The sequence below is a fragment of the Empidonax traillii genome, unplaced genomic scaffold (genome assembly GCF_003031625.1).
Source record: "Empidonax traillii isolate 1590-97213 ecotype Southwest subspecies unplaced genomic scaffold, ASM303162v1 scaffold87:size1256882, whole genome shotgun sequence".
In the NCBI taxonomy this organism is placed as follows: Eukaryota; Metazoa; Chordata; class Aves; order Passeriformes; family Tyrannidae; genus Empidonax; species Empidonax traillii.
This window is the reverse complement of record NW_020955280.1, coordinates 272,818-290,808: the sequence shown is the minus strand read 5'-3', so window position 1 is coordinate 290,808 and position 17,991 is coordinate 272,818. Positions and strand designations below refer to the sequence as shown.

General features: G+C 53.1%; 2 protein-coding genes across 3 annotated transcripts in view; both read left to right on the top strand.

Annotated features, from left to right (window-relative positions):
* CEP164 (centrosomal protein 164) overlaps positions 1-11,437 on the top strand; it is a 30,527-nt gene extending 19,090 nt beyond the window's left edge. The window contains exons 13-32 of the mRNA XM_027881343.1: positions 274-486; positions 1,625-1,756; positions 1,943-2,159; positions 2,753-2,830; positions 3,090-3,221; positions 3,458-3,580; positions 3,669-3,812; positions 4,004-4,087; positions 4,470-4,538; positions 4,873-5,051; positions 5,398-5,524; positions 5,922-5,989; positions 6,151-6,358; positions 6,695-6,802; positions 7,429-7,543; positions 8,053-8,397; positions 8,817-8,883; positions 9,000-9,116; positions 9,819-9,909; positions 11,172-11,437. Of these exons, the coding sequence (XP_027737144.1) occupies positions 274-486; positions 1,625-1,756; positions 1,943-2,159; positions 2,753-2,830; positions 3,090-3,221; positions 3,458-3,580; positions 3,669-3,812; positions 4,004-4,087; positions 4,470-4,538; positions 4,873-5,051; positions 5,398-5,524; positions 5,922-5,989; positions 6,151-6,358; positions 6,695-6,802; positions 7,429-7,543; positions 8,053-8,397; positions 8,817-8,883; positions 9,000-9,116; positions 9,819-9,909; positions 11,172-11,243 (2,689 nt within the window). The 3' untranslated portion in view covers positions 11,244-11,437. The remainder of the gene's footprint in view (positions 1-273; positions 487-1,624; positions 1,757-1,942; positions 2,160-2,752; positions 2,831-3,089; positions 3,222-3,457; positions 3,581-3,668; positions 3,813-4,003; positions 4,088-4,469; positions 4,539-4,872; positions 5,052-5,397; positions 5,525-5,921; positions 5,990-6,150; positions 6,359-6,694; positions 6,803-7,428; positions 7,544-8,052; positions 8,398-8,816; positions 8,884-8,999; positions 9,117-9,818; positions 9,910-11,171) is intronic.
* Positions 11,438-12,645: 1,208 nt separating this feature from the next.
* On the top strand, positions 12,646-16,579 carry LOC114056298. Of its 2 annotated transcripts, XM_027881374.1 has the most exons (4): positions 12,646-13,090; positions 13,403-13,513; positions 14,113-14,164; positions 15,653-16,579. In XM_027881374.1, exons 1-4 carry the CDS (start codon positions 13,037-13,039, stop codon positions 15,769-15,771), a joined length of 336 nt encoding a protein of 111 aa, XP_027737175.1. In that variant the 5' UTR covers positions 12,646-13,036; the 3' UTR covers positions 15,772-16,579. The 2 variants fall into 2 exon arrangements, with proteins under 2 accessions (XP_027737175.1, XP_027737174.1); XM_027881373.1 differs by having other exon boundaries at positions 12,646-13,513.
* The last annotated feature ends 1,412 nt before the right edge of the window (positions 16,580-17,991 follow it).

Sequence of the window (17,991 nt, the reverse complement as noted above, 5' to 3'; positions counted from 1 at the left end):
GATCCTTCATGATCCAGTATTGCCCTCACCAGGTGAGCTCTGGTGGGCCAAAATCAGAGTTATTCAGGAGTGCTGCTGGGGCTGGGTGTCATTTATCATCAGAACTTCTCTGGGAGTCGGCGAGACATCCACCAGTGATGAGGCTGAGTGAGGCTTCTGGAGTAGGGGTTTCTGAGATTTTTGGTTTGGGGTTGATACTCTTTGCGGGGGAGGTTGCTGTTCCTTTTGGGTTTCTGTCGCCCTTTTGCCAAAGGACCTTTCTCTCTTTGGTAGGCAACCTGAGAAGGAAATCAAGCACCAGCAGTCCTTGAACCAGTCTAGGGAAGAATCCCTGGAGGAAATAGCCAAGAATGTGGAGACAGAGCTCGAGCAAAAGGAAATTCATTTATTTCAAGCAAGGGAGGAGAAAACTCAGCAGTCTCAGGAGGAGACAAGGCAGGAGGAGGAAGCAGAGAAGCCTGATCAGCAAAAAGAAAAATCCCTCAGGTACTTGCCTTTTTTTTTACTCCATGTCCCCTGAGCCTTTCCAAGCTGTGATTTCATTGCTGCTGGCCACAGACCCGTGCTGTGGTAGGCACCACCTTGGAAGTGGTGCTGCTTCACAGAGGTGTGGGAAAGGAGCAAGATAAGGCTCTCGGGGAGGAGGAGGAGGGTGGGCCTCAGACAATCCTGTGCATGAGGACCTGCACACCTTGGGATGGGCAGTGCCCTGCTGTCAGGGCACAGGCAGCCTCAGGAAAGAGTGACAGGGGAGCACCTTCCCACCTCCTGTGAGATGAGCTCTGATTCCGTGCACGCGCAGCCTTTGGAACGCTGAACTTGTCTCTTATGTTTAACCTGGGAGAAGTTTCCAGTTCAGTGCCTGGAGCTTTGCCACCTGGCAGATGTTCAGAAATCCTGGGCTAAATGGTGGTAACAGGACTGGAAATGGGAGCATTAGAGCAGATGAGGTTGCCCCAGAGGATCTATCTGGAGCTATGATACTGCGTGTTTTACCGAGACACTTCCAAACGAGGCTTCCAGGAACAGGGCAGAAGGGATGACTGTGTGAAACCCAGGATCTGAGAGCAACAATGGGAGCTGTGTCCTTTCCCTGGGGGATTTTTTCTCTCGAGGCTTGTATATTATTTTGGTGGACTTGATACTTATGTTCTTAGCGCACTGAGCAGCCAGAAACAGCATCTTGACATGAGATGTCCTGGGGACGCAGTCTGGGTGTGAAGGAAGATGCAGAAATTGCACCTGAAGGGGAAAATGTGTAGTAAAAGGTGTCATATGGAAATATGGAGCATCCAGGTACCTTACCTGGGAGCCTGCATGCATTTAATGAGAGTTGATTTCATTTACCTGCAAAAAAAACCCCGAACCAAGTGCAGCCTATGATGGTATAGTGTGTTTTAAAATCACACTGCTCAGGTTTGCTGCTGGGGCTGCATCTCCTGTGCCAGCAGCAGGTCCTGCAGGTGTGGGGGAAATGAAAGGTCTGGAGCTCAGAGAAAGCATCATTTGGGCAGGTACAGCCAAGTGGGAGCAGCAGCTGAGCTATAGACCTTGGGGAGGTGATTTAAGATATTAAAACCTCCTGACCCTTTTTTCTTTTTCTTCCTGGCTGCTCATCTCCCAGGACTCCAGAAGAAGATTTGGCAAAGGTTTCTGAGGAGGAAGAGTTGCGTGTCAGAGAGGAAGAAGCTGAGAGACTCTCAAAGCTGAGAGCCAGAATCGCCTCAGAGACCACGGCAGAGGAGGAGAGGATGAGGTGAGAAGTTGTGCTGCCATCCCCGGGGACACAAACTGTGCTGGTTTGGGAGGGAGGGATCTTGCACGCCACCAGCAGCTGCTCAGAGTGGAGGTTCTGAGCCGTTTCCCTGCCGTGGCAGCAGGTCTGACCCTGACTGTACAGTGCTGAATCCTGACCTGTGTGTCCTTGTTACAAACCTACCAGGGCAGAGCAGGAGGCCGCGCTGCAGAAACTCAGGGAAGAGTGGGAATCCCAGCAGCTGATGGAGAAGGAGAGCCTGGAGAGGAAGCAGCAGCTTGCCTTGGAGGAAATGAAGCTGGAAATGGAGGAAGCCCAGCAGAAAGAGATCAGGGAGCTGGAACGAGAGAAGGAACGGTTCCTGAGCGAGGTCAGGGAGAGGTTGGACAGGGAGAAGAAGAAGGTGAGATCTTTGTTACAAACCAGGGTCAGCCCCGAGGTGTTCCTGCTGACCTGGCTGGCACTGCAATGCTGAAACGTTGAGATTTAAATCACACCTGTACGTTTAGGACTCACTTAAAGCACAAAGGGAAGGTGCCAGGTGGGCATTTAGAGGCACACTGAAGAGGGGAGAACTCCCTCAATTGTTATTACAATGGTGATTAACTAACAATGATTTAAATAGCCCCATCGAATTTGAAGACAAGAGCAGGATAGTTGTGTGTCTTGCTAAGCTAAACCAAGCTCTGTTATCAGATCAGAACTAAATGAAACCACTTTATCAGCTCCAAACACCACTTTGGGTTCAGCTTTAGTCCTCTGGGGACCTGGGGAGTCCTTGAATGGGGCAGTTTCTAGTTTATTGAGCACGGTATGACTGAGATCCATCGAAACCCCCTGGGAGGGGGAAAGCACAGAGAGAGTAAAGGCACCTTGTACGTGATCCAGTTTGGAAGGGGGTTACCATTGTTCTTTTTGATGCTTATGGATAGAATTTAATTGCAAATGCATCTTGTACTGGCATGTCCCCAGACTGTTTTGCTCATGTTTCCATAGGCAGTGGAGGAGCTGGAGGAACAGTTTGCAAGTGAACTCCAGCAGCTGAAGTCTGCAGCAGAGGAGAAGCATCACGAGGTAAAGACGGTGTCCTCAGTATGTAAATTGTTGGGTTTTCCCCTCACACTGTCACCAGAGGTGGCCAGGGAGGGTGGCATTAATTTTTCTCCACTTCTCCAGCGTGGTTCTGGTCTGGCTCAGCGCCTGGCCGTGCTCCAAGCAGGGGGTGGTGAGACTGCACAAGCGGGGCTGTGCCGTGCTGCTGGCTCTCTGTAGGAGGGCACTGAATGGATCCTGTGGAAGGGTGACGAGTCTCTGTGGGTGGCTTTCATGGCAGGTCATTTCCAGCCTGCAAACCCAGCTAGCAGAGGCACAGAGGAGCCAGGAGGCTCAGCTGCGTGAAGACTTGCAGAGAGCGGATCAGAAAGTGCAGCAAAAGACCTTCCAAGTGAAGGAATATGAGCGTGAGGTGAGTGATTGCTCCCCTTCTCTGCCGAGGTGTGTGCTGAGGTCTGAAAGCCCAGGAGTGACAGTGGGGAAAGGACATCTCACCTCACTGGGGTGAAGGCTTTGAGCCCCCCAGACCACAGCCTGATCACACCCTGGACTTCAATCCTTGGGCTCGTGCGGCAGGTTGATTCTTGGGGGCCCCTGTCGTGCAGTGGTGTCACTCAAAGGGAACATCTTTCCCTTTCATCCCCCCAGCTCAGCGAGCTCATGAGCGAGAAACGGCAGGAGGTGGAGAGAGACCACGAGAGGAGGATGGAGAGGATGAGACAGGAGCACCGGGAGGCCTTAGCACGGATTAAGGAGCAGTTTGAGGAGGAGGTACCGCTCTCCAGAGAGTGTCCCCTGTGTCTGTTCCCTTGCTGGAGAGCCCTGTGTTTCACTGGGGGGTTTTCCTCGCCCCTCTCAGGAGCGGAAGCGGAGGTCGGAGCTGCTGGAGAGGGTGCAGAGCGAGACCCTGCAGCTCTGGCAGTCCCACAATGCCCAGGTGAAGGCTCTCCAGGAGGAGCTGGAGGGGAAGCTCGCTGACCTGAAGCACAGGCACAGGGAGAAGGTGAGGAGCACCCCTCTGCTCCGTGTGACCTGGCTGATTGGGGGCACCCCACACCTCGTGCCCCTTCCACCCTCCACAGCCCAGGGGGACTGACTCGAGTAACAGGTCACACTTCCCAGTCTGTGATAGAGCTCTGCCAGGTGAGGGATGAATTTGTGCCATTCTTTCTTTAACTCAGCATCTCCATGCAGGAAAGAAGAATCCAGGATGCGGAGAACGAGCTCGAGATCCGTGCAAAGAGCCTCCAAACCAGATCAGAGCAGCTCCTGAGGCAGGTGAGTCGGCCTGGTGGCCTCACAGGGGTTTCCTTAGCTGTGCCAATCCTTTGGCTGCTTCCTGGTGGGGGACTGGTCAGAAATGCTCAGCCAGGGCTTCTGCTGCCATCCCAGTCGCAGGTACAGCTTCCATCACATGCCAGAGCAGGGCTAAGCATTCCTGGTGGTGCAGCCTCAGGGCTGGTGTTTGCAGTGAGAGCCTGAGCTGTGGGTTTGCTCAGCGCTTCTGGGGGATAGTGAGTGACTGTGAGAGGGGCAGAGGGATCATAAAGCAAATCTGACAACAGTCCTTGGGTATTTTGAAACTTGGGCCTGAGGTCTGTTCTTGAGGTGGTGCAGTCTCCTGGCTCTGACACTCATCTGCTTTTTCACCTGTGCACAGGAGGAGGACCTGCGAAGGAAAAGGCAGCAGCTGCTGGATGAGGACAGGAGGACACAGCTCGAAAGGGATGTATGTATGGCTGAGCTCTGGACAGGGGCTGTGCTGCTGGTGGGGCCGAGGGCACCACGCTGCAACTGCGACTTAAAAAAAAAAAAAGAAACCATTGCTTCTGAACTGTGAGGCTGAAAATCCCTCCCTGCCCCAGTCTGGAGTGCCATCCTGCTGGGAGGTGGATTAACTCCGAGCAGTTTCCCAAAGAGAAGAGACAGTCCTGTTTTTCCAGGACTGGGGGGAAGGTTGTGTGCAGCTCTGGACCCCTGTGAGCCCTTGTGTGCTGTGTGTGCCTCTTACTTTGGTGCTGGGGAAATGACCGTGGGGGACCTTTTGTTTTGCTTTCTCCTAGGAAGCTGCTTTGGCCTCTGAGCTGCGCCTGGAGGAGAGCAGGAGGGAGCATGGCAGCCTCCTCGAGTCCGTCCGGCAGCTGAGGAAGTCTCTGGAAGAGCTGCAGGACCAGAAGGCTGAGCTGGAGGCCCAGGTGGACCTGCTGCAGACCCGGAGCCAGAGGCTGCAGAAACGCATTGGGTGTGTAGGAGGAGCACTTTCCCACTCTGTCTGTAGCTCAGGGTGTGAATTTGCTCCTTTACCTCTGCTTGATTTGTCTCCTCCTCACCTGCCTTGTGTGGTTGGTGAGATGCTGTGAGAGGAGCACTGAAATGCAAAGAAGAGACTTTCCTGAGGTGGCTGAGCTGCTGGGGAAGGGTGGGAAGCAGTTCCCCTGCCCAGCCAGGGGTTGTGCTTGGCACAGAACCAACACTGGTGCTGTCTTAGATGCCTGTGGCCCTTTCCCTCCTGGAATCTGGACACCACTGCAGTCAGGGTGGACTGCAGGCTAATCAAGTGCCTCCACTGTTGTCTTTTCCTGTGGCAGTGAGCTGGAAGAAGCAGTCAGGAGCAAGCAGGAGACTCTGAAAGAACTGGAGGCAGAAGAAGGTGTGGAGTCTCCAAGAAAGCAAACTGAGCTCCGTATTGAAGACCTGAGAGAAAGTACTCAAGCTGTGAGTAAAACAGACTCTGAAGGTGTTTGCTTTGTAAGATCTGAGGCTGTAACTCCCTTGAAAATCCCAGCTTTTGTTCCTTCTGTGTGAAATCATTTGAGGGGATGCATTTATCTTTGCCACTATGCTCAGTAGTATTTGCTGATTTCTGTCTGTTATTAGTGGGTGGAGAGGCGTGTGGGTTACTGGAGTCAAAAGCAGGGCTTGAATTGGAATAGAAGTGTCTGTCTCACCTTCAAAAATCCCATGAAGAACATCCCAGGTGCTGTTTCTGGATCTGGGCAGTGCCATGGTGATGTCATTCCAATTTTTCACTCCTAACTGAATTCTTACAGGAGCCCTGGGGTTCTATTTCCTGTACACATTTCTTAATTTTTGAAATGCTTTACCTCCTCAGCCCTCATCCAGAGAACCTGCTTCCCCAGCCTCTCAGAGCCATGAGGAGAGCGACTTCCAGTTCGATCCGTGAGTATCCAAGTGCCAGAAGGCCTTTCCTTTTGCTCTGGTTTTCCAAGGAAATGCTTTAGCTTGGATTTGCACACAGTGCCCTGACAGTCCTGGTTTGGGGAGGGGGGAGTGCTGGAGGGCACAGGCAGCCAGGGCTCATTCCTGCCTCTCTGCTGCAGCGTCCGGAGCTACATCTCGGCAGAAGGGATCTCCCTCCGGAATGCCAAGGAGTTCCTGCTGCGCCAGACCCGCTCCATGAGGAAGAGGCACTCTGCTCTGAAGGCTGCGAGGGTGCAGTGGCGCCAGGACCTGCAGAGGGCACAGGAGGCAGTGCAGGATCCCCACAGCTCCCAGCTCCTGGAGGGCATGCGCCAGAACCTGGAGGAGGTGAGCCCTGAGCTCACTCACAGGGGGTGGGCATGAACAATCCCACAGCCCTGGGATCAGTTCCTGGCTCTGCAGGTGCGGTGACCTCGTTGGGAGTGGGGTTTGGAGGTGAAACCTCCTTTTCCCTGGGCTGACCTTGCTTTGAGCCATGTGCTCTGCTCGCTGTCCACACCGCTTCCCGAGCTCTCGAGGGCTTGGGGGCAATTTCACTCCAGCAGCATCATTTCCTGTGCTGAGCAGATTGAGATAATGAAAGTCACCCTAACTGCTGACATAGATCATTTCCTGTCATTCTGGTTTAATTTCCCTCCTCGCCTGGCTGTTGATCCCCTGCAGGAGGCAAAGCACTTGGACAAGATGAAGTCGGCCATGCAGAAAGGACAGGTGCTGCTGCAGAAGAAGGAGGAGAAGCTCAGCCAGCTGGAGTCTTCACTGCTGGAGGAGGTAACCACCAGCATCACTCCCAGGGTCTTCCCAGCTGCATTGCTCCTGCCCAGAGCTCTTGGCCTTCTTCCCCAGGTGGAGGGCCTGAGGGGCTGGTGGCCATACACTGGAGTTTGCCAGCAGAGCTGGATTTTGAAACACTTTCTGTGAGAGCACAGGAGACTGAGTGTGTGGCTGCAGAAAGCAGCCTGGAAAAGAACCTAAGAGAAAACAAGGTCTGGGATGGAGCCTGCTCTCCTGACCAGGGCAAGCCTTGGAATGTCTTTGGCTCTGCCTGGGACCACATGGCCTTGGGCAGGGCAGCAGCAGATCCAAGAGCACAGCCTTTGGATGGTGCAAAGAGGGAACCCAGCCCTGCAAGATTTCTGAGGGTTATTTAAAGCACAAAACACTTTGACTCCTGTCTAGAAGGGCCAATTCACGTGGCTGTTGGATTTGGCCTCTCACACTTCCAGAGCCTAAGCAGTCTCTTGGTATTCAGATTTTGCTGTCAGGGACTGAAGACGAGTTTGCCTTCTCTTGACCTGTGCCTGACTGAGTAGACAAGCTGCAGGCAGATTTCCAGCAGCTTTTACTTTTCAGGGATGATACAGCAGGTTTTGTTTCTCTGTTTTCCTCCTGGCCAGCTCTCGGATGAGGATACGCTGAGGAGTGCTGCATGCAAGAAGGTGGTGACTTTTGATCTGAGTGACTCTGAGGACACAGACAGCACATCCATTGGAGAACTGTGTCAGCCCAAGTGTAAGTGCCTGCCTGGCTGGGTGTGCTCTGCCCAACCTGTGAGGCCCTGGACCTGTTCTGGCTTTGCCTTGCACCTCTCTGCTGATGTTCTCGCTTGTGCTCAGCGGTGTCTAAGGCAGGGCTGGTCCCCATGGTTGGGACTGCTCTGTGTGTGAAACTTGATTGGAAAAACTTGTTTCCTGCCTGTAGTGGCAGATAAGAGGGATGGAGACTGTGCATGAACTGGCCCTTGAAATCTCTGTGCATTATAAAATCTGGTTTCAGCTCTTCCCTCTGCTGCTGCAGAGCTGTATTGCTGTTCTGCAGGAGTCTGGGTTTCCCCTTCCTCACCTCCCAGGCAGGAGAGGCTGCTGCAATTCCTTCTCTGCTGCTTATGCTTTTTGTTGGCCTTCAGTTGCCTGTAACTGGAGCTGTGCAGGGAGGAGGGGCAGGAGGGTTGGGTTGTTTGCACAAAGGCCGCTCCTGTCAGCGCTTGCCTGCGACCCTTTCTTTCTCCTCTCTTTCTCCAGTTGATTTGAGGACGGATTTATGGCCTGTCCCCCAGCTGGACAAGATCCAGCACTTGAGGGACTCTCTGCAGTGTATCACCAGCGAGCTGAACGGGGTCCTGGGTGTCCTGGACTCCCTGAGCCATCACCACACTCCTCTCTTCGCCTCGACAGCCCGTGATGGCATCCCTCTGTCCACATATTCCTCCTTGTCAGGCCTGCGGGCAGGCAGCTCCATGGGAGATATTTCCAGGGTGTCTTCCACCGACAGGTGGGCCTGGAGCAGTGGGTTGAGCTCTAGTCTCTCCGTCTCAGGGCGGTCAGTGGACAGCATCCTGGCAGAGAAATGGCACAGGTATTTCCCAGGTGAGTCTCCTGTCCTCAATCCATTCTGCTTCCTTGCCTTCAGCTTTTGATTTCTCAGCCCTGCAAGTTCTGACTGTCTCAGCCTTCCGATGCTGGAAGGGCAGATGCACTGGAGCTGCTGATAGGAAGGGTGCTAATGGGATAAGGAATGAGAAGCTCATTCCAGAAGTGCAGCATATGGCTGATCCTGTCATCCTGCTCTTTAATATACACCCAGGAGAGCAGCTGTTCCTAAAGGAGCAGCTTCACTGGGAGCCTCCTGTGAGTGGCACAGAGGGATCACCATCTCTGCTTCCTTAACTCCACTGTGTCCTTGGCAGGTTGTGGGGCCAGTGTGTCCACAGTCCAAGGAAGCAAATGCATCTAGGTATAAAGGCTGTTGATTTTGGAGTGTCTGTATTTAATGTCTTGTTTTCCAGAGGGGATCTCATCGCTCAGTGGGAATCCCAAGCCTCTGGACAACAAGCTGGGATACATACCTGCAAGGTAAGGGTCTTTTTTGGTAATGGTGGCTCCTTCTGTAACAGCCCGTCACTTTCTCCTCAGTTGTGCCCAGACCTCTTCTTCCCACCTACCCTCTCTCTCTCTCTCATGTGCCACAGTGAACAAATCCGGCAGTTCCAGCATTCCAGGTTCCGTGAGCCAGGGAAGATGAGCATTGAAGGAATGATTGAGAGCAACAAGAAATGGCTGAAAAGCTTCAGGAAGGACTCAAAAGCGTATCCTTTAGCTGGGTCTGGCCTTTGAGTGTGTTCCTGCTCCCTGCAGCGGGCAGGAGGAGGTGGCAGGAGGTGAGTGAACTGGGAGCACCGAAGCACTGAACAGATATTTTTGCTTTAGTGTTTGGTTCTGCAGAGGAATGTGGTGTTTAGCAGTTAGAGCATGAGCCACCTCTTTGCTGCTCCTTGAGCTGGACTTGACTGAGGAATTCTCCTCCCTTCCTTTCCCTGGTTGGGATGCTCTTTAGTGATGCTGCTCTGCTGTAAAGTTAGAGCTGGTAATGTGAGAATTCAGAAAGCATGAACCAAACAGTGGCACATGGGGTGGCCACAAGGGCTGGGCTCCCCCTGGAGCTCTTCTCCAGCTCCATTTCAAGGCATCTTGCTGGATGAGGTTGGATCCAGAGAGCAAAACCTCTCTGTGCTGTTAGCAGGGATGTTTCCAGGCTATGTGGTACGTCGGTGTCTCTTCCTGTGTTCACTGATAAGCAACAAATCCCTGAGGCCTCTGTGCTGTCCTGAGCCCGGTGCACCTCTGAATTCCCTAATCCCCCTTTAATTCCATTTGACTGGGATGCAGCAGGCTAAATACAGCATGTGTGCACAAGGCTGGCTCTGTACCTCAGTACCTGCCCTGTCTGGCTGTGATCAGGTGTGCTAATTCCTGCTCTAAGCCAGGCTTTTCCTTCACCCAACTGCCAGACCTCTCTCCCCGCGTGCACAGAAACCCCCGGCCAGCAGCACCAGCTCCAACCTCCTCCAGCTGGGAATGGATGAAAACAGGCAAATTAAGGTGTACCACTACTAAAAGGTGGGATTTTTCTCTGGAGGGATGGTGGGGGTCTCCCTGTGGTGTGCTGGGTCTCAGTGATGCCCACCCAGCCACCACTGCTGTGTCTGTGTGTCCTTGAAAATAAGTCTCTCTGCAAGAGAGTGGAGGAAGGAGAAAGCAAACTTCCCAGGTGGATTCTTCTAATCCTGTAATGTGTCCAAATATACTTTATAGACTATTTAATCCAGCGGTGACATATCAGGGCTTCGATAAATCAACATTTCCCTCATTAGTATTCTAGCAGTGGTGAGGCAGAGCTGTGAATCATGGAGGACTTTGAGTAACTGGTCAAGGGGGAGGATTTGAATCCAGCTGAGACTGTGCTGGAGGAAACATGTCAGGAAATGAGCCTGCACCGATGCCCAGCAAATGCTCCATGGCAGGTGGGCCATGTCAGCTGGCCTGTGGTTCGTGTGAGCGGGGAGAAGGAGCAGTGGAATGGTGCAGTCTGGGGACAAAATCAGGGAATGACAGGTTCTGGCTCTTGGGGAATGTTCTGCTTGTTTGGGGTGGAAGCAATAGGAACTGAGCCAGGAGTAGTGGCTCTCCATGGCAGCGCTGGACAAGCACTCCCTGCTCCTCTCTGTGCCAGACTGGCCAGAGCTGCTCAGCCAAGCAGCTGTGGGAGCTCTGTTCCTGTGTCATGGATGTGCCAATGGCAGCGGGAGCAGGGATGGCAGGAGAGTGTGAGGAGTGTCTGCTGGTGCAGGCATTGCTGAGGAGCTCAGTCTCCTGTGAACGTGGAGACAGAGCCCCACCTGCGTCCTTCCATGCCCTGGGGAGAGGGATCCAGAGCTCAGCTCAGCAGCTGGGATCTGCTTCCCTGCACAGGGGCTGGGGAGCCCTCGGCATCCATCCTGGAGCCCGGCCTGGCTGCTCCTGCAGCAGCTCCACAGGGATCCTGGCAGAGGAGGGTTGTGGGACGGGCTCTGAAGACTGGAAGGCTGGCTGAGGGGTTGGGGTGAGCAGCTCCTGGTCCCCAGCTGCGAGATGAGGGCTCGTGTCTTTGCTCACTGGGTGGCTGGAGTTGTGTTCCTTGGGAAGGGCTCTGTCCAGAGTGGATCCCAGCCCACTGGGCTGCACGAGCTGGGAGGGGCAGATGGTGCTGCTCTGCCCAGTGGGGAGGGGTCAGGATTTCGTACTGCTGAGCAGGAATGTGGTGTTTGCTTGTCTTTGTCAGTATTTTCTCCAAGCTGACTCTAAATATTTTATGCCCTGAAAAGATGCCGAGCCACTTGCCATTTCGCCTGATGAGGAACGCCTGCACTTCAAGGGATCCCATCTGTGAAAAATGATCTTCAAAGCCATTTCTCCTGAGATGCCCCTCACCCTCCGTGCTGTGTGTGCTCCTCGGGTGGGTGATGATGCACAGCCCCCTCCTGCTCTGCTCCTGGGTGGTGTGTGCTGGCACACGCCGTGAGCATGGCAGGGGGATGTTTACATGCAAATAGAAATATATTTTTGATGAACATCATTTTGAAACTCTTAAGAATGTCTGTATATTTTATTTTAATTTTCTTTTTTTTGTTGTTTTTGCTGATGTTCTTAGAATTTTTGTAATTACTCAGGCAGCCTTAGTCCTCTCTAGGAAGGGAGGGATCAAAACACGGGTTTCCCATCTGCTGTCGGATTGCACCAACCCCTGTCTGTAGGGATTTTGCTTTTAGTTTCCTGGATACTGGGGGAAACATGGCAATCTTTCCAGTCAGGTTTTTTAGTAGAGACTCCATGGTTCTGGCTCAGTGTGGCCAGAGCTGTATCACTGAGTCCACTCTGTGTGTTGGGAGAAGCATGGATTAGTGCTGCAGAGAAATGCCAGTTTTTTTTAACAATAACTCGGTTTGAAACATGTTCCTTTTTCCTGTTAAAACCTGGGATAGCAGCTGTATCTGGTTTTGTACAAAATTAAATCAACATGAGCCTGTTTTGTGTGATGGTGATGGTTGTAGCTCTGTTCTGTTGTAGCTCTGGATATCCAGCTGTACTTGCCTCTCACATCTTTCCCTTGCTTGTCTCTGGGCTGTCTCATGTTTTGTCTTGTCAAGGTCATTTCTGGCAGTTTCCAGGACCACTTCAGCTCGTTGTGGCTTTACCATTATTCTTTTAAGTATCTGGTCAGGGTAGCAAATGCAGGGAGAGAACAAGCTAAAAACCAAAACTACAAACCCAAGACAAGGATGTTGTGCTGGAGCTTCTCTCTGGCAACTTGGGATCTGTTAAAATTGTGGAACTGGAGATTGGCTGTGGCTGCTGATTTCCCACGTATTTGGGAGCAGCCAGGAATTCCCCCAGCAGTGCACTGGGTGCCTCTGGGATCCTGTGGTGGGATTGCTGAGTAATGCTCTCCCTTGGAATTAGGGAGGATTGGTGACGTTCTTCTCTCCTCCCATGGCTTGTTCCTGTCCCCTTGTGGCTTCCTGGCCAGGCACCTGTGGGAGCTGGAGGACTGGAGAGGCACAGTGTGCTGATCAGCTGGTCATGCAGAAGTGGAGGCTGATGGTTTTGCCCTTAAAAAGAAACCACACCACCACCAAGCCTTGACTTGCCCCAGTTCCTGCTGTGTATGGTCTGCACTGGTGTGTCTTTGCTGGCTGGAGAGCTGGGTAAGAGGAGCTCTCTGATGGCAGCACAAGCTGTCTGGGCAGGCACTTTTGGGAACAGGTCCCCTACCCCACTCCCGAGCAGCTGCTGTGCAAAGAGCACAGGGCAGCTCTGACACATCCCAGGTCCTGTGTGGACTGTGAGAGCCTCCTGCTGTGGGGGTTTTGCTGTGATCTGAGCCCAGGGGCTGGGCTGTGCATGTGTGGCTGTGCTCACTGCCCTGCCTGTGCGCGTGGAGAAGGGGATTTGCTTTTCCTGGAATGCCAGCAGCGTGTCTGCTGGAGAAACTCGGCGATTAGAAGTTAAAAGGGCAGCGCTCGATTACTTCACCAGGAGGAGCTCGAGCCATAAGCTCATTAAGGGGCTTGGCCTCTGCCTGCCCAAGGAGGGACACTTCAGTCCGTGGCTGCTTGCTTGGACATCACCGTGCTCTGCTCCCAGAGCTGTGCCTTCCCGGGACAGAGGGAGCCCCTGGGACACCCCGGCCATGCTGGGCACCCTGATGACAGCGCTGTTCTTCGTGGTGAGGGTGGTCAGACAGGTGAGTCGGGGCTGCCCTGGCAGCAGCTGGGATTTAATGCTTCCGTTTTGTTTCTCCCCCGTCCAGGGCTGCTCTCCGTGGGGGCAGGGAGAGGAGGCAGTGGTCTCCACTTATCGTGTTGGGAATGGCCTTCTGTGCCTGCTTAAACCCTGGCTGGGAGGTCTGGGAGCCCCATGGCCTCAGTGTTGCCCGTGGGTGGTGCCGGGAAGGGTTCTGATCACTGGTGACGCACGTGGAGGAGCAGCAATTTCGGTTGCTCTTCCCCTTTCTCTCCTTGTCCCCTTACCTGCTGCAAACCCTTCCTGTGTGCAGCTGGAGACCAACCTGTTCCGAGAGGAGCCCCTGCCTTACCTGGTGTACCAGCCCCTGCCCTGGCAGATCCAGTGCGTGTCCCAGAGCCGCCGCACCAGCCGGGACAGCGAGGTGAGCCCTGGGGGCACCGCCAGGGCAGCTGGCTCAGGGGTGGCACTGCCTGCTGCACGAGGCAGCCTTGTCAGCCAGGCAGGCTGGGAAAATAAGGTGGTGTCAGGAGGTGGGATAAGATGAAAAATGTAGGAGAGGTATTGGTAGGCGAATTCAAGCTGATTTTTAGGAATGGGAATATCCCCTAGCAGACCTGGCGTCCCAGGAGCTGCAGGTTCATGGTGGAGGGGCTGGAATGGTGAAAGCAAACCCAGCAAGCCTGTCTTCTTGCTGGTTTGAAATGCAGATCCAGTGAGGATGATCTGTGCCAGCATCCATTCTGAGGTATACTGGGCACATCTCACAGCTCTGAGCCTGGATACAAAATTCTTTCCTGCCTCTCCTTGGAGGTCTTTTCACAAATGCAGATTAATTAATCAGTGCTCTTTAAGGGAACAACAGTAATCATGTTCCAGTTTCCCAAAGGCAATGGACATTGGAAAGCTTGGTGGGGCTGGTCCTGTGCCTTTCAGAGATTCCCAGCTGGCCTGAAAGGGACTGTCCTCACTGCCTCTGCCTGGGATATAACTGACTCTTAGTTTTCTTCTCCACCTTTCTAGAGAGGCAGGAACTCTCGGCACAACAGCATCTACTCACTTTCTGGAGACAAAGGTGAGTATGGGGCAGGAAGGGAGGCAGTGAAAAAAAAAACCCAGTCCAGGTAATAGGGGAAACTTGGGGCTGGGACCATGGATGCAGCAGGAGAGCAGGCACTGCAGCACCTTCATGCTGTCTTTCTGCTTCCAGAAATCTGTCCCTGTGACATTATTAAAGGATATTTAATGGTGAGATATTTGTTAATATGTGTAGTATCAGCCAGTGAAGGTCCCAGGGGTGCATAACTGAATGTACAACAGTACATGTGTCTGTGCAAATCCCTTCTCCCCTCTTCCCATGAAACCTGCCCCACTGACTCCCTTGGGGTCACGCTGAGGAGAACCCACACTATCTCCCAAAACAGCCCCTCTTCCTCTTCTCCTTCTTCTGGTAAACCCTCCTGGAATTCAGCCCCTGTTGCTCCTTGCTCTGGTCTCCAAGGCCCCTCTGCTGAAGTCAAGGGCTCAGCAAAGAGGATTTTGAGCAGCTCTATTCTTGGTGCCAATCGGATAAGGGGCAGTGGGGGCTGGGACCGCTGCTGTGACGTCCCTCCTGGATGGAGCAGGAGCTCTGGCCAGCCTGGTCGCTGCTTTGGGGGTTTCACTGCCCTGCAGTAGGTGCAGGTCCCCGGGCTGACAGTGCCTGAGCTCCTTGGGCAGGTGTGTTTCCTGTGGAGCTCTGGGCAGCCCACACAGCCAGGGCTCCTCCTGCCAGGCACAGCAGTCCCTGCCCCGTGGTCCTCAGCCTCTGCCCTTGGACTTGTGCATTGTGCAGGATTTACAGCTGATGGTGTGTCTTGTTAAGCAGGACAGGAGGGAGCCCCTTCCCAATGTGGACTCCTCTTATTTATCATTTTACTTGGCAATTTCTTTGAGGCTGTGAAGGGAAATGGGTTCAGGTGACAGCGGTGAGTTTATACAGCAGCATCTGGCCCCAGGATTCCTGATGGCTGCTCGGGGGGTGCTTAGCAGTGACACACTGGCTTAGAGGAGCACTGCTGAGTGGCTTTGATGCAGTTCCTGTTGAATTTCACAATACTTCCCTAATGCCACATTAAGCAGGAGTGGGGAGGGCTCCCATTTGTCAGCATGAGAGCTTTATTGCTGTACAGTGCCGGGCTTTTTTTCTAATCTTATTTGTGTGTGCGAAAGTAAGTGAGCATCATACGTGGTGATTAAACGTGGGGAAGCTGCTGTCTTTGGGGAGTGGAGCTGTGTAAATAGAGGGCTTAGTGCTGCCAGGGAGGCTGGGCTTTGCTTTGCCTCCTGTTCCCTGCTCCCTGTGCCCTGGAGATGTCTCTGTGAGCCAGTGGAAGTTGTGGTTTCACGCTCTGAGCTCTCCAGCCTCTTTGACCTCCCCAGCAAGGTAAGATGTCCTGTCTGGGAGCCTGTGGAGGCCACTGACCCTGTGGGGGTGATGCCAGAACCCTGCCCTGTTCTATGCAGCCTGTTCAGGGCCACCAGCACTGCCTGTGCTCACTGTGATGCTCTGTTGTCACCCCAGGTGATGTGACCCCTGATGCCAGAAAGGATAGCAAGTGCTTCAGTGACCCTGAGAGGGCAGCCATCACCATCCAGACCCACTTCAGGAGGTACCAGCAGCAGAAGCAGGAAAAGAAGTAGATACATCAGCCACCCGTGCCCTGCACCGTCCCTCCTGTTTGTCTGTTCTGTACCCCAGAGACATTTGGGGCTGTGGTGACTGTGAAACCGCCCCCTGAACCTACACCTGCACCCCCTTGGTGTGGGTGTAGGTTCTCTGCCCTTGTGTTGGTCACTGCTCAGAGCGAGCTCTCCCTCCTGCTCAGTCCTTCCCCAGTCAGCATTACCTCGTGGGCCAGGGTAGAACTGGGGAAGGGCTGTTGGGGACCTGGGAACAGGGGGTGATGCTGCAAACCTGTCCTTGGCCAGCCCTTGGGTCACAGTGAGTGAGTCCCAGCAGCTGTGTGGGTGGGAGTGGGGCTCTGCACAGCTGATGGTGGTTGTGCTGGCTGGTCACTGCCAAGCTGGGGCTTGTTTCACTCAGCACTGCCCCTTCCCTGCACCTCTTCCACTCTGCCTCTGGAGTTGGGTGGAACAACTGCCTTTTTCCTCTGCTCTGGGTGGCAGAGGTGCCAGCGCAGAGTCCTGGAGCCAGCCTGGAGTGGGAATGTCACCGAGGGGACGTGCTGCAGGCAACTGAGGAGCTGAGCTGTGAGCTATCTTACCTTTTCTTGTGGAGAACTGGTTGGGGTGCCAGAGCAGAAGTGGGGTGGGACTCTGTCTTCTGAGGCTGAATGTGCTTTTCTTCCTTAGACAGTCCTCTGGTAACACTGGTGTTTGGGTTGGAGCCCACCCAGCCCCTTGGTCTGGTGTTTTGGTGCAGCAAAGCTGAACAGAGACCTGTTCCTGGTCAGGCAGGGACAGGACCCCCAGGAGAGTCTTGGGTCTGAGTGTCAGCTTGGTAAAACAGACCTGAAACAAAACTCTGGATTTGTGAGCATGTGTTTTCTGTTGAAGGCAGAGTTGGGCTGGTGTGGCTTGAATTCACTGTTCTCCTGCAAATCCTGCTGTGGCAAAGGGCAGTGGGCTCGCTGGGAGCAGGGGGGTGTTGGGGTCTTGTGGGGGAGTGCTGGAAACTTGGGCTGCATTAAACTGTGCAGGCTTGTGCCTGCTGGGGAAGGGAAGGGAAGGGGGAGAATCCTTGCTAAGATGTAGAAGGAAATCTGTACTAGCCAATTCCAATAAAGACGTATTAATCTCTGTTAATCTATCCTGCGTTTTATCTCGCTAATCTACTTACTCTCACAGCTGAACACGCTTGCCTTTTCTATTTCTAATTCTAATTTCTCTTCTGTTTCTATTCTGAGCCTGGTATTGGCATTTTTGGAGGTGCTGCCTGGTGGTGATCCTGCTTTAAGATGGGGCTGGGCACTTGCTTATTTTTTTTTCTTTAATCTGTAATTATGTAAAGGTTTATAAGTCTAATGTGCTCTGAACTGGTTTTGAAATCCTTACAGAAATGCTTGAGAGATGCTGGTTTGCTGTCACCACTTTCCACTGCTCTTGGGGAGAGACAGAATGGGGCAGGACTGGTTTCCCTTGGTTGATGGCAAACACTGGCCAGTGTGGGACAGAGCTGGCACAGTGCAAAATATGTGTATTCCTTCATGCTGAGTTGGAAACTTACCATGGTTTTGTCTCCAAAGAGCTGTTAAAATAATTGAATTAATAAGGAAACTCGTGCCTAGTCCCTAAGAAAAGCTGTACAGGGGTCAGTGGGGGGGTTGGTGCAAGAATACAAGTGGGAAATAGCAGCCCTGGCATTTGGGGCATCATCCCTGATGCCTCCACACCAGCCTGTGTGGGGAAGGTGCCCCTCTCCCTGCAAGATGCTCCTTGGCAGGGGTTGGCACTGAGTGGTACCTGAATAATGGCCAAAAACCATAAAAAATGGGCGTAAGAAATCGTCTTAACAGCTTGTTTCTCGAGCCCCAGGGGTGAACAGCTGCCAGGCTCTTGCCAAAGTGCTTCCAGCTCTGCAGGATTTCAGGAGTTACCTTAGTTAGGAAGAACCAGATGGCAAAGGAGGATCTGCTGACCAGTGTGCCAGCAGGCAGGGAAGGGAATTGCTGCATGGGGAGACTGCAGGTAATGGCACCAGTAGCACTAGTCACTGTATTTCTATGTAATTTTTTTCTTTGGGTACTACATTGTAAAAAATCAGGGAGATTGAAAAAGTGATCTCTGCAGCACTTGATCATAACTGATGAATTAAACCCTGTAAAGGGGGTGGGGCGGGAAGAGAATGGTACAAACCTGTGTATAGATGCTCCAATTGCTGGTTTGAGTTAAAATAGGAAG